At 48.9% G+C, this 15,411-nt stretch overlaps 1 protein-coding gene across 1 annotated transcript in view; it reads left to right on the top strand.

The window, feature by feature from the left end:
* The window catches only part of b4galnt4a (beta-1,4-N-acetyl-galactosaminyl transferase 4a), a gene marked incomplete at its 5' end in the record, with an annotated part of 122,277 nt that overhangs the window by 96,378 nt on the left and 10,488 nt on the right, over positions 1–15,411 (top strand). Inside the window, 1 exon segment of the mRNA XM_084334512.1 lies at positions 2,835–2,988. Within this exon segment, the coding sequence (XP_084190638.1) occupies positions 2,835–2,988 (154 nt within the window).

Raw genomic sequence — 15,411 nt, forward strand, 5'->3', positions numbered from 1 at the left:
ACACATGGATGTACAACAGTACATGCAAACACGCATGTAGATACCGTACATACAGTACAAACATGCATGTAGATACCGTACATACAAACACGCATGTAGATACTGTACATACAAACCCAACCCACCTCATTACATTATAGCATTATACCAAAATATTACAAAATGACGAGTAAAATAGTAAAATGTTATATATCAAGCATTGTGCCTGTACCCAAAAGTAACCTCTTTACTTGCTTTTTTAAAGCTTTCTTTGCTTGTTGCTTGAATAATTATATATTGCAACCTATTCCACTGTGAGATGGCGCCATACATAGCGTTAGGTTATGGCTATAACCAAGTTCTGTTAGTTAGGGGTGACGCTTGGCATCACTACTGCACTTCCTCGCGTACGTGCACGCGCACTGAATAAATTCCACAAATGTACCTTTAATACCAGTATTAGTCTGACCACACCCCTCATCAGCTTACCTTCATAAGCAGGTGTGTGGTCACCTGCTCTCCTCCTTCCCAAGCTTTCACCACAAGGTGAGGTCAAGGGCTGCAGCGGCCGTCTGATGCCAAGCGTCACCCCTAACTAACAGAACTTGGTTATAGCCATAACCTAACGTTCTGTTTCGTTAAGGGGCTCTGCTTGGCATCACTACTGCACAAGGGGAGGCCAAGCGGAGCCGCTGGCTGACAAATACACCCCGCTGACAGCCCCCCAAAACCATCAGAACAGGGAGGGCCGAGCCCCCCCGACCCCCCCTAATGGAGGGTATCCCCCCTATTAGGGGCTTCACGGGAAGGCGACGGACCCGACCGTGCGAAGAGGCACTCAAGCAACTCAACGCACAGGGTGAGCAGACCGTGGCTTGACCCCACGACTACACACACGCACAACCCGCATGCCACCCGGGAACGAACAGAGGAACAACCTCGTTACTGCCCCCAGAATCACGGGGTCAAGGGCAAACCCAACCCCGTGGCAAGGCCGTAGCAGCGGAGCGCGAAGGAAGACCCAGACCCACCAAAAGGACTGGACTCCCTGGAATGGGGGCCCGGAGAAGTCCATGATGCCAGCATCAAGACCCCACCAGGTGGGCACGTAGTGCCCCGCCCCCCACATCGCCAGCGTATTCGGACAAAGGCCCCTCAGTTACTGCACCTGGCATTCCCAGGCGGTAACCCAACCAAGTACTAACCAGGCCAGAACCTGCATAGCTTCCGAGATCGGACGAGATCGGGCGTGTTCAGGTCGGTACGGCCGTAAGCCGAGCGGGCCCTGTCCCCCCAATAGTACACCGCCTGGCACACTGACCCCGCAGAACAGGCAGTCAGCATGGCCGTAAGCACACAAAAAAGGTTAACCAACGGAAGCAGGCAGCGCACCGGGGAAAAACCAGGCAACAGGCTGTCAACCCTAGCCTGGAGACTGCGGACGAGACAGGCGCCAGAGGGGACAGCTGAACACAGCTGCCCCGGCGGAAGGGGCGTATGCTGGCGTTGTTGCTGAAAATAAAGATATGATGTCAACGTATCTCCTTCCTTGTAAACAAAAAATTTTCTCCACTAACAACACGTCAAGTGGGGTACTACCGAGGCACTTTCTTGTGGTGAAAGCGAGAAGGAGAAGAGCAGGTGACCACACACCTGCTTATGAAGGTAAGCTGATGAGGGGTGTGGTCAGACTAATACTGGTATTAAAGGTACATTTGTGGAATTTATTCAGTGCGTGTGCACGTACGCGAGGAAGTGCAGTAGTGATGCCAAGCAGAGCCCCTTAACGAAACAGAACAGTTATTTTCATTGCATTTGATCTCGGTAGAGGAGTTGAAACATAACCCCTGGTAACTTGTCTTGTCCTGTGCTCGTGTCTGTCTTGTGACAAAGTTATTCTCGAGTACAGCTTGGTTGTTTAGACACAGTGAATGTATGAGTGACTGAGTGACTGTAAATTATGTAAATGGTCGTCAAGGAGAAGTCGCCTTTTCTCGGTCCTTGCCCCAAAGACGCACTTCTTCAACCATTATCTGAAATAAACAAAGAAATTATAATCGAACCCTAACTAATAGGGATGCTCGATATTGGCTTTTTTACCGATACCGATATACCGATATTGTCCAACTCTTAATTTCCGATACCGATATCAACCGATACCGATATATGCAGGGTTTCCCCCCCCCAAAAAATGGAATAATTTCAGGTAATTAACATTACATATCTCTTGTTGTGGAATTAACACATTATGCATACTTTTGACAATAAATAAAATCAGAATTTGTTCTTACTTGCTTGCCTGGGCAAATAAAGGTTATAGAAATGTTAAAAAAAAAAAACAATACCGATATTTTCCGATATCACATTTTAATGCCAATATCGGCCGATAATATCGGTAGGCCGATAATATCGGACATCCCTACTAACTAACCTTACTGTCGTGCACTTGTCCTAATAAACTAACCTACACTGTAGCACTCAACACTTTGATGAATATTGTTACTCAGCTGATAGAGTTGTATCCTTCCTGATGACTTGTCGTACAGTCGCTTTGGATAAAAACGTCAGCAGCTAAATGACTAAATGTAAATGTAAAATGTAATGTATGTAAACGTTGTGTGTCTCTGCGTCGCCCCCTGCAGGACGGCCACAGCATCGTGTTCCTGTGTGACCTGCATGTAAACGTTGTGTGTCTCTGCGTCGCCCCCTGCAGGACGGCCACAGCATCGTGTTCCTGTGTGACCTGCATGTAAACGTTGTGTGTCTCTGCGTCGCCCCCTGCAGGACGGCCACAGCATCGTGTTCCTGTGTGACCCGTATGTAAACGTTGTGTGTCTCTGCGTCGCCCCCTGCAGGACGGCCACAGCATCGTGTTCCTGTGTGACCTGCACATCCACTTCCCCCTCAACATCCTGGAGAGCATCAGGAAGCACTGCGTGGAGGGACGCCTGGCCTTCGCCCCCATCGTCATGCGGCTGGGCTGCGGCAGCTCCCCGCGGGAGCCCGACGGTGCGCTGGGGGGGGGAGGGAGGGGCACATGTATTTTAAGAATGTTACCTTTCTTCTTTTTTTTTATCCACTTTTTCTCCTGATTTTCTATTTTTCTCTCATCCCAATTTCGCCTCGCCAATTCTCCCTTCAATTCTCCCCTCCCCTGTCTCGAACGTTGCTAGACTATGCCTCCCACTGGTCGGTTGTAGTGAGGATAGAAGCCTTGCATCACGTGTCCCCTCCGGTACACGAGGAGGCAGCCTGGCTGTCGCATCTTTTCACCTGAACAGCGCGATCTCTCACGCTGCCCCCGATACTTCCTGAATCTGCTGTACAGGCGCACCAACCGACCTGTAGGAGTCGCTGTCCACAACGTCCAGTGTGTTAGTATGACGGCCGGCCAAGCCGGTAGCAACGCAGAGAGCTAGGCTCGATACCAGCATATCCTGCGTTAGTGGCGAGCGCCTTGCCCACTACGCCACTCAGCCGCCCTAGAATGTTACCTTTCAAAGGAGACCAGACTCATGCATGTGCTATAAGTATAAAGTATAATAAATCGCAAATTACTTTTTTTCTTAGTCTGGTTCGTTCATAAAAAAATTTAAATAACAGAAATTGAGATCAATCAAGATAATTTTTTTTTCAATGGTCAGCTGTTCTGGAAAGTACTGCGTTTTACCTTTACCTGGAAAGTGCTTGAGTTTACAAAAGGTCCTTTGCGCTATATATATTATTCCTAAAATTGCTGCACTTTGTTAAAAATTGCATTGATCTGTTGGTCTGTGTAGTAGCTCATACAGGATTATGCTGCTTAAACTTATGTATAATGTATATTCATTGATTCACTCGTATACCAAAATTCATTTGAATTGAAATAATTCGCTTTTCGCATCAAATATTGATATGGGATTAAAATATGATTAATTCCGATTAATTAACTATAAAGTCTCGAATTATTTCGCAATTTTTTTTAATCAAGTCCCACCACTAATTTTATTATATATGGATTTATATATTTCATTGATCATTTTCATTTTTAAAACGTTTATTTCAACTCGTGAGACACTCTGAGGTTACCCTCATTTACAGCGACGGCGAGCTTACAAACCAAGACACAGTTTATCACAATGAATAAGAATAAACAATAAGAAATCTGCTAAAACAGTTACAAGGCATTCTGTATAATGCTTATGTAAAACTCAAAAATAAAGAGTTATAAAAATTTTAAAAAAAGTTACAAGTCGACACACAGTGGTCGGAGATCATATATACACTTCCATATACACCCAGGTATAGAAATATACACACATCACATATACTCAGGTATAGAAATATACACACATCACATATACTCAGGTATATAAATATACACACATCACATATACTCAGGTATAGAAATATACACACATCACATATACTCAGGTATAGAAATATACACACATCACATATACTCAGGTATAGAAATATACACTCACGCATAGAAGTATACACCCAGGCATAGAAATATACACACATCACATATACTCAGGTATAGAAATATACACTCACGCATAGAAGTATACACCCAGGCATAGAAATATACACACATCACATATACTCAGGTATAGAAATATACACACATCACATATACTCAGGTATAGAAATATACACACATCACATATACTCAGGTATATAAATATACACACATCACATATACTCAGGTATATAAATATATACACATCACATATACTCAGGTATATTATAAATATATACACATCATATACACTCACGCATAGAAGTATACACCCAGGCATAGAAATATACACACATCACATATATACTCACGCATATAAATATATACATATCACCTATATACTCACACATAGAAATATATACACATCACATATACTCAGGTATAGAAATATACACACATCACATATATACTCACGCATATAAATATATACATATCACCTATATACTCACACATAGAAATATATACACATCACATATACTCAGGTATAGAAATATACACACATCACATATACTCAGGTATAGAAATATACACACATCACATATACTCAGGTATAGAAATATACACACATCACATATACTCAGGTATAGAAATATACACACATCACATATACTCAGGTATAGAAATATACACACACCACATATACTCAGGTATATAAATATATACACATCACATATACTCAGTGTAACTGAGGGGTACAATTCCCTGACTGTATTGATAAGTATGGTATCATTAAACCACTACCGCTTTATGTACTTTAACTACTGGCCACACAGTACATGATATAGATATGATGAACACTTTCCCACCATGAAACCAAGTCCACACAAATGTATAAGTCGAATATTTAATATATAGCAAAGGGTATATACAACGTTCACTTAATGACATTTATGATTTGAATGCACTTGTAAGGCAAATGAGTATTCGTAGGCAAATCAACATTGAATGTCCAATCTCTGGTTACGCAGGAAGCAAGTATACAACCTGGTTCTTTAGGGAACTATAGCGATGGTACTTAATGATTATAGCTGGATACTAAAGAGGGATCCTGCTGGTTGTAAGTCAGTAGGGGGGGGGGGGTTAGGAGAGCCGCCGGCGATATCCCATCTGGCCAACGATTTCTTGGGAGAATTCAGAGTGCTGAACACGGTGCCCACAGAACCTTGGTCCACAGATGAATACAGTTGGGCCCTCTTGTAGATGGTAGCTGCTGGTCCACAACGAAGAGACGTGAGGCGACCTCACTCAGGGTAGAGCGCCGTCTTACCTGGACTCCTCTCGGGGGGTAGTTCCAACACTCACCAGTGTTGGCTGTTATCCATGGCATAAATCAAAGCACCCAAAGCAAGTAGATAATCCAAGCCGTGTAGGGCTCGCCGTCGTCCGGGTAAGGTAATCCAATGTGCAGGTCCACTCGTCCTAGCCCAGAACTCCTCGGATGAAAGCACCACACGTGGTCTGCCCAGCCTGGTTAAGACTCTAGATAACGCGAGGAAACGATGGGGGTACTACTCACTGTATAACTCTAACCGAACGATGCACCATACATAATAGACTATTATTAACTTAAAGGTGCTATGCATTATAAATGTCATTTTTCAGTCTCTAGCATTGTATTATAGTAATAGGAGTTCGTATCAATGTGTTTTTGGGCCTAAATACTATATTGGCGAATTCCTCAGCTACAGCCCATCCCCTCTTTGCCTCTAGTAAATCAGGTCATGTTGATTTGACGACCTGGTGCACGTCACAGGGCGCTGTTTATAGTGCACGGTGATGTGATTGGCTCTGTGGTATTAGTAATGCCCGCCTCCATTCTTGCTACCTGCAGGGTGGAAGGTTTGTCCAGAAGATCACTAATCAGCTGAAGCCTGATGCGGTTCCCTCGGTCTTCGACAGACAGACCGGCGTTAGCTCTCGGGACTCGGGAGCGATCGCTAGCTACTTAGCACCAGCCGGGGCCGGCGTTAGCAACCGGGAGCGTCGTTGAGCATTCAGCCTGCTGGCTACCTAGATCCACTTCAACCAGCGTCGCGGAGCATTCAGCCTGCTGGCTACACAGCTTGTCGGTGTGCTAATAGCCTCTGCAAGCTAACGGTAGCTGGCTAAACAGCTTGTCGGTGTGCTGGAGCCTTTGCAAGCTAACGGTAGCTGGCTACACAGCTTGTCGGTGTGCTGGAGCCTCTGCAAGCTAACGGTAGCTGGCTACACAGCTTGTCGGTGTGCTGGAGCCTCTGCAAGCTAACGGTAGCTGGCTCCAGGCTATTAGCACATCGACAAGCTGCTGGAGCTCCCGACGCTCGGCTGGTTGAAGTGGATCTAGGTAGCCAGCAGGCTGAATGCTCCGCGACGCTCCCGGTTGCTATCATGTGCAGGTCCTCTTCTCAGACCTGTGTGGCAAAGCACTGCACACGCATCATGCAAGCTACACATCGCTGCATGTTGATCAATGGTGGCCCACTCGGTGCATCACAGTGGGCTACTATTGTGCTAACAACAACCGCGGTGTCCGGCTTGTCGGCCGGCATGAGTGCTCGATTTGGGGTGGTTCTCTCCTCCTTGTGTGCCCCCGTTCTCGCGGGTGTCCTGCCGGGGAGCTTGTGGACGCGACAACAGCGGCGGCCGTAGCGTTAGTTAGCTCATAGCTATTGTGTACCACTAGCGTTACGGCGGGCTCGAGCACCCTACGGCTGCCGCCGTTGTCGCGTCCATGGGCTCCCCGGCAGGGTACCCGTGGGGACGGGGGTGTACAGAGAGGAGAGAACCATTTTGTGTCGGGCGTGCATGCCGGCCAGCGAGCCGGACGTCGGGATATGCTTGGTAGCACAATAGCTACCAAGCTAAGCTATGTTAGCTTCTAACGGTGTATACACAATATGTACAACGACACAATGATTTACATTATTACAAATATGGTAACGTGGTTGTGGCTTTTACAAATAGTGGTAACATATATATAGATAGACAGTACTGCTACATCTCTATATTTATGACATACCATATTTGTATTGCTACAGTACTGCTCAGTACTGCTATGATGGAGACCAGAGAAAGACTTTCGTCTTGTTTACATCAGGGTCCCCCAATTTCAATTCATGGTAACATATTATATATATATAGATAGACAGTACTGCTACATCTCTATATTTATGACATACCATATTTGTATGTAACCTGAAACCTAATCTCTGACGGGGAGATGGGCGGAGCTATTTGGTGGGTGGCTGTCACTCAAAGCATTCTGCTAGTATGGGTGGAGCCAAGCCAATAATAGCCTGCTTTCATGAGGCTGAAAAATGCTGGTTTTGAGTACAAGATTAGAAATATAAAACAATGATTATTTTTGGAATAAAAATTACAGATGTGTTACATAGACTCACAGGAAGTGTGTAAAGTTGCCCAAATAGTGCTAGGAATAGCAGTGCATAACCCCTTTAATAGAAATACGTCCCACTCGACGGTATAGTGCCAAACTATGACAATTCAGCTATTAATCCACACGATGTCTCAATGCCATTCTGAGGCCAAGTTGACCATACTGCACCACACGTGTATCGTGGGTGAGGCTTAACGTCTTGCCACTAGGTTGGAGGGTAAAGAACTAAGGGCTAAGGGACTAAAAGAAAGTTCTACTTTACTTGCGCCATATATATATGCGCTGTGAACAAATAGTACCATTCGTATTTCGCCAGACGTATTCCTACGCGGAACCGGGCTAGTAACGACATGTTCGTAGGCACGATTGAACTTGAACCAAGGGGCTTGGCTGCTGGCGCCAAGTTCTTGTCCAATGAGAGAATGAAACTATTATGGGCTGTTAGTAGACTAAAGGGATATTCAGTGTATATGTACAAGGAATATACAAGGGATATCAAACGATATACAAATACTATTAAATATATATCCATAAATAAATATATATATTCGGTTTAATCTGATCCTTCACAACAGCCGCCCCCTAATTAGTCCCACCTAATTAGCTAAGCAGAGACAGATTAACCGCACTGTCTACCACTCAAGGTCCGCTGTAAGGGTCAGTCAACTCACAAAGTCGTGGGGTCATGGTCGTCATCGATAGTGTCTGGGAGTCTGGGCAGTTCTATTAGCCTCGCCACGGGTCGTGTGTAAGTTCGCCCTTGGACGAGCACCTCAGCTGCTCGGACCTTGCCATCGGCACCGGTGATCACTTTGCTTACGCGGCCAGCCGGCCACATAGCTCTGGGTAGTGACTGGTCGATAATCATGACGACTGTTCCTTCTGTCAAATTGTCTCTCTCTTTTACCCACTTCTGGCGGGTCTGTAGAGACGGTAGGTAGTGGAGTAGAAAGCTGTTCCAAAACTTGTCAGCTAGTACTTGACTGTACCTCCACATTCTTCGGCCGTTCGCTTCTTCAGGCCTGTACATTGTCTGGGGTAGCGCGGGGTCCAGCCGCCCCATCAAGAGTGTGTTGGGGGTGACTGGGTCGACATCTGCTATATCACTGGAGACGTAGCCGAGGGGCTTGGAGTTCAATACTCCCTCGATCTCCGTGAGGACTGTCATTAGGACTTCTTCCGCTACAGTCTGGGCCCCAAGCATGGCGTACAGGGCTGTCTTTATAGAACGTACTTCTCGTTCCCAGGTTCCACCGAAGTGGGGTGCGTTCGGGGGATTAAACTGGAAGTCAATCTGGGATGGAGCGAGGTGGGTCTTAAGTTCTGGGCCCATAGCTTGGAAGCTCTCTCTCAGCTCTCTTTCTCCGCCTTTGAAGTTTGTCCCGTGATCAGACAACAATGTAGACGGTTTTCCTTTCCGTGATGTGAATCTTCGGAAGGCCATAAGGAATGAGTCTGTGCTCATGGTTGGAAGGAGTTCGATATGTATCGCTCTGGTGGTCATGCATTTGAATACAATACCCCACCGCTTCTCGGTTCCTCTTCCTTTCTTTATATACAACGGGCCAAAACAGTCCATGCCTGTGGAGTGGAATGGCTTGTCGCCGAGTCGGAGGCGACAGGGAGGTAGGTCAGCCATCCGGGGTATGCTGGGCTGCGCGCGCCACTTTCGGCAGTCTAGACAGGTTCGCTGGAAGCGTCGCACTGCTTCTCTTCCTTGAAGTATCCAATAGCGACGTCTGATCTCTGCGAAGACTCTCTCTGCTCCTGCGTGGTGTACATCCTCGTCGTATTTCTTTATGATCAGCTCTGTGACCTTGTGTCGGCTGTTCAAGACTATCGGGTACTTAACGTCATCCGGTAGATTGGGGGCCCTCCGCAGACGACCACCCACTCTGATGAGATTATGGGCGTCGCTCTCGGGTGCCAGGTGGAGCAATCTGCTGTCTGATGGGACGGGCTTTCCTCCCGGTAGACAGTCTAGCTCGTCGGGGAACGAGTCTCTCTGGGCTCGTTGTAGTAGAAGAAGTTCTGCTTCTTCGTAGTCAGCTGCTGAAATGTCGGCAGTGGGCTGAATCTCTGGGTGGTGCCACAGAAATGTCTTTAGTTGCGCACTCTGTAGGGTGAGGCAATCATCTATGTTGGGGTCTGTGGAGGCGACTGTGCTCAGTCCACAGAACATAGGTTTCTTGTTCTCAGCCTCCTCTTTACTCGCCTCCCGTGGGGTGGGCGTAGGCCACTCTCCTTCCGGGAGCTTGAGGAACTCTGGTCCGTCACTGTAGATGTTGTGACGGGTGAGGTCATCTAGGGACATTCCCCGGGTGATGACGTCAGCTGGGTTGTGTTTGGTGTCCACATACCGCCAGCTCGCTGCTTCTGTTAACTCTTGAATCTCTGTGACTCTGACTCCCACGAAGACCTTGTATCTGCATGAATCAGACTTGATCCATGTGAGTACTGTCGTGGAATCTGACCACAAGATTGTTCTGTGCACCGGAATGGTGAGTTCACGTTGGATTAACGTGGCTAGATGCGCTCCTGCTAGGGCTGCGCAGAGCTCTAGACGCGGGATAGATTGTTGCTTTCGTGGGGCTATTCTTGAGCGAGCCAGGATGAAGGCGGTGTGTATCTCTCCTCCCTTCTCTTGGGCACGCAAGTAGGCCACTGATCCATAGGCTACTTCGGAGGCGTCGCTGAAGACGTGTAGATCCATCTTGCATGTCTCTGGCCTCACTGTGGGTGGGAAGTAGCTGCGGCGTATATTGACGCCTGGGAGTGAGCGGAGTTCCGTCTCCCACTCTCTCCATGTGGAGGCAAGGGGTGCGGGTATTGGGTCGTCCCAGCCCTGGTCCTTGTCCCATAGTGCTCGTACAATCATCTTTGCCCTGGTGGTGTAAGGTAGAATACATCCCAACGGGTCATATTGTCTGGCGAGTGTTCTGTACACACTCCGTCTGGTGGTCGGTATCGCCGTCGACCTTCCCTGCTCCGTGGTCAGGGGTTTGTGTCTATAGTGGAGCGAGTCTGTTTTGAAGCGCCAGACTAGTCCTAGTGTCATTTCTTGGGCTTCTCCTGGGATTGTCGCCATCCAGGTCTCGCTGCTGGCAGCCTTGTCCGCGGGGGAGAGGCTGCGCAATACGTGCGGGTCGCTGCTGGCCCACTGCCTGAGATCAAAGCCGCCTTTGATCAGAGAGGCGCGTAGCTTGAGTAGGAGAGCCTCGGCTTCTCCTTGAGTCGAAACGCTTTGTAAACAGTTGTCCACGTAGAAACTGTTCTTCACACTGTGTCGGACCTCTTCATCTGCTGCTGGGTCCTCTGCGACGTGTTTCTGTAGTGCAAATGTAGCACAGCACGGGCTGCATGTAGTTCCGAAAGGGAGGACTTCCCATTCATAGATGGCGGGGTGCTCATCTCCGATCCTCTCTCTCCATAGGAACCGCAGCAGGGGCTTGTCCTCCTCCACTAGTCTCACCTGCAGGAACATCCCTTTGATATCCCCGCTGATAGCCACCTTGTCCTGGCGGAAGCGTAGTAGCACGCCTAGTAGAGAGGGGCCGAGTGTGGGGCCGGGCAAGAGCTCTTTATTCAGATTTTGGGATCCGATCTGGTAGCTGCAGTTAAACACAATGCGATCCTTGCCGTTGTGGTGGACCTTGTGGTGCGGCACGTACCATGATTCGGTCGTCTGATCGGCCTCTTTAATGTCAATCTTTGTCACGTGTCCCGCTGTGATTAGCTTCTCAATCTCAGCGCGGTACACACTCTCTTGAGCGGGGTCTTTGGCTAGGCGCCGCTCTGTGTTCAATAGATACCGCTCCGTAGCGTCTTTCTTTGCGTGAAAGGTGGGCATTCCCTCTCGCCTCAGGAGTGGAGTTGCGTATCTCATCACTCCGCTGACTGTGACTCTCTTTGTCCCCTGCTCGAGGAGGTTTATGGCGTAAATGTCTTCTTTAGAACGAATGTCTTTCTTTTCGTTCTTAAAGGGCATTGTCTCTAGTGTCCATAGCCTCTCGACATGCTGCAGGAGAGTGGTGTCTTCTTCTGTCACTCTGGAGTGGAGGCAGCTAGTGGCTGCTGTTCGGTTAAGAGATTTAGCGAGGGGGCCTTGTAATGTCCATCCTAGGCGGGTCTCGACTGCTGCAGGACAGCCTCTGGGTCCTGTATGGACCCGGTCTATCGGGACTATGAGGTCTGCATGGTCGGAGCCTATCAGCAGGGTCGGGGTGGCGCCGTCTATGAGCAGGATAGGTAGTTGACGCAGGTGCACATATTTATCCATCAGTTTGGCGATGGGGTAGGTGTACTGTGATAGTCCTATTTCTTGGCTGGTGAAAGCATTTGTAATCCTATACCGTCGCTCTGGCTGCCCGCTTGCTGCGATAGTGAAGGAGACATTCTCGCCTTTTATCGTCTTTAAATCTCTTCTTATTGTCCGAATCGTCATTTGGTTCTCGCTCCCCCGCAGTCCCAGCTGGGCCGCAGCGGACGCGAGCAGAAGGGTCTTCTCTGACCCGTCATCAAGGACGGCGTAAGTGTCCATGACTTTATCTTGGTAGCTCAATGTTACACGGACTACCTTTAAGAGCACTTGGGCGCCGCTGCTGCTGGCGGGGTCAATGTACATGACACTTGCCTTTGTGCTGCTCGATGGTGCAGGTGCAGGCTTTCTTCTGTTACTGTCGTGTAGGACATCTAGGTGGGCTCCGTCACACCGTCTGCACCTCTTCTTTAGGCGGCACTCGGCTGCCATGTGACTGCGCGCACATCGGTAACAGCGCCTGTTGGACTTTATCCATTGACTCACTTCTTCTGCATTCATCTTTGTGAACAGGTCACATTGTGACAGCCAGTGTTCCTTCTCGCAGTACGGGCACACCATCTTCCACTTCTCTTTTCTCGAGGGGGTACTGTGGTTCTTACTGCTCGGTACTGATTCTGATTGGTGCATGACAGTCACCGATCTTCTTCCATTGTTTATTCTCCTGGGTCCCTCTCTGGAGCTTGGTGTGCTCCGCACGAACGTATCCAGTCGTAGGCTGCTGACTTCTCTCGCCAGGAAGTCGGCTAGATCGAGGAGGGATGGTTCGGGACCGTTAGGATCACGGTGGTCTCTCTGCCGCCTGAAGCGCTCTTGTCTGGCGGGTGGCAGCTTCTCTAAAATCCTCTCGACGTTAGAGTTGGCGTATAGCTCGTGCATACCCTTTTCTCGTTGCGCTCCCAGCATCCCTACCAGGGACTGCACTTTTATAGACAGGTCGTCTAATGAGCGATTGTCTGTTGCTGGGGGTAGGCGGTCAATATGCCTTATCTCTTGGATTACGTAATCCCATATACGTCCATATCTCTGGTCCAGCGCTGCTAGAGCCGCGGTGTATGGGGTCGTAGAGGTGGCATAGGCTAGCGCTATATTGTGCGCTCGGGGTACTTTCAGGTGCTTCAGTAATATTGCATACTTGTGGCGTTCATCAGCGACATCCACCATCATTGTCTCTAAGCACATCCGGAGCTCCGTGTACTGTGCTCGATTCTCATAGGTGAAGTCTGGAAACGTCGGTGTGCCAATGTATGACGCCGTGGATGGCTGATACATCGGCGAGCGTTGGGGGAGAGGCCTCCTAGGCGAGTCTCCTCTTGCGCCTCTCTGTGGGCTGGTACCGGCAGGGTACCATGGCCCGCTGGTCCAGGTGCTATTCCTCGGGGCTGGTCGTGCGTCATGCTCACCCGTGAATAGAGTCGGGGGTCTGTAGCGCAGCGCCGCGGGGGTATAGCCTGGGCTGTACTGGACCTCCTGGTCCGGTGGAGTACTGTGCTGTCGTCGGGCTTGGTTCTCCTCCTCTCCCTCTTCTTCTTCTATCAGGTCCTCTAGATCCTGTAGTCGTTTATTTAGCTTCTCCGCAGTGTATGCCGCTCCTTCCTTGTAGCTGGGTCTCGCTTGGACCGGTCGGGGAAGGGGGTCTGCGGGGGGTATAGGCTTGGTCTGTTGGTCAAGTTCAGGGTCGCTTGCTCGGTTAGGGGATGCTGCCCTTGACTGTTGTCTCGACGAGTTCCTTGAACCCCTGGCGGAGGGAGAGGGTGTTGCCTTGGTGATCAGCTGCTCCATTTGCTGCGCTTGTAGTCTGTCGCGCTCGCCCTGTAGTCTGTCGCGCTCGGTTTCGCGCTGGATGAGAGCGAGGTCGCGCTCTGCCTCTCTTTGGGCACCGTCAGCGGCGCGCTGGGTGTCTGCTCGGTCTCTTGCCATATTCTCTTCCGTCTGAAGGCGTCTCATCTCCAGGCGTATGCGCTCTTCTTCGCTCCGTTGCTGCGTCTGGAGTCGATCGCGTTCACCCTGAAGTCAATCGCGTTCACCCTGGAGTCGATCGCGTTCGGTAGAGGCTGTCAGGCTGACGAGGAACGCCTGTGATAGCATCCTCTCCGCTTCGCTGGGGGAAGACGGTTGTAGAGGTGAGCCGCTCCTGGCTGTACTCGTTGGGGAGTCCTGGAGCTCTATCTCCTCGGCGCTCTCCTCATCTTGTTCCGTGCAGAGTTCTCTCTCTGTAGGGTTGTCTTCCTCCCGGGGCTGGTCGGGGACTACTTCTTCGGTATTGGCGGGGGGTAAAGGCATGTCAGCTCCCTCCTGGTCCCCACCGTGAGCTTGGTCAGTTACATTAGAACCCACTAGGGCCTCTGTGGTCGGGGTAACCTGGTCGTTAAGGTCAGACATAATTTTACTTTCTACTTTTACCGCGTTTACCGTTTGTCGAAGGCTAGGTAGTTGACTGACAGCGTAATCCTCTAAGTACTGAGGTGTCTGTCGTCTGCGCCGCGGGCGTTCTACGTTAGGAGGACCGTTTCGTGGAGTGTTCATCATAGGCCATTTCAATATTAATAACACTATATTAATATTACACTAGTTACCATCCGGCTCGAAGGACCAATTGTAACTGAGGGGTACAATTCCCTGACTGTATTGATAAGTATGGTATCATTAAACCACTACCGCTGTATGTACTTTAACTACTGGCCACACAGTACATGATATAGATATGATGAACACTTTCCCACCATGAAACCAAGTCCACACAAATGTATAAGTCGAATATTTAATATATAGCAAAGGGTATATACAACGTTCACTTAATGACATTTATGATTTGAATGCACTTGTAAGGCAAATGAGTATTCGTAGGCAAATCAACATTGAATGTCCAATCTCTGGTTACGCAGGAAGCAAGTATACAACCTGGTTCTTTAGGGAACTATAGCGATGGTACTTAATGATTATAGCTGGATACTAAAGAGGGATCCTGCTGGTTGTAAGTCAGTAGGGGGGGGAGGTTAGGAGAGCCGCCGGCGATATCCCATCTGGCCAACGATTTCTTGGGAGAATTCAGAGTGCTGAACACGGTGCCCACAGAACCTTGGTCCACAGATGAATACAGTTGGGCCCTCTTGTAGACGGTAGCTGCCGGTCCACAACGAAGAGACGTGAGGCGACCTCACTCGGGGTAGAGCGCCGTCTCACCTGGACTCCTCTCGGGGGGTAGTTCCAACACTCACCAGTGTTGGCTGTTAT

This window comes from Notolepis coatsorum, assembly GCF_963971535.1.
Source record: "Notolepis coatsorum genome assembly, chromosome: 18".
Lineage (NCBI taxonomy): Eukaryota > Metazoa > Chordata > Actinopteri > Aulopiformes > Paralepididae > Notolepis > Notolepis coatsorum.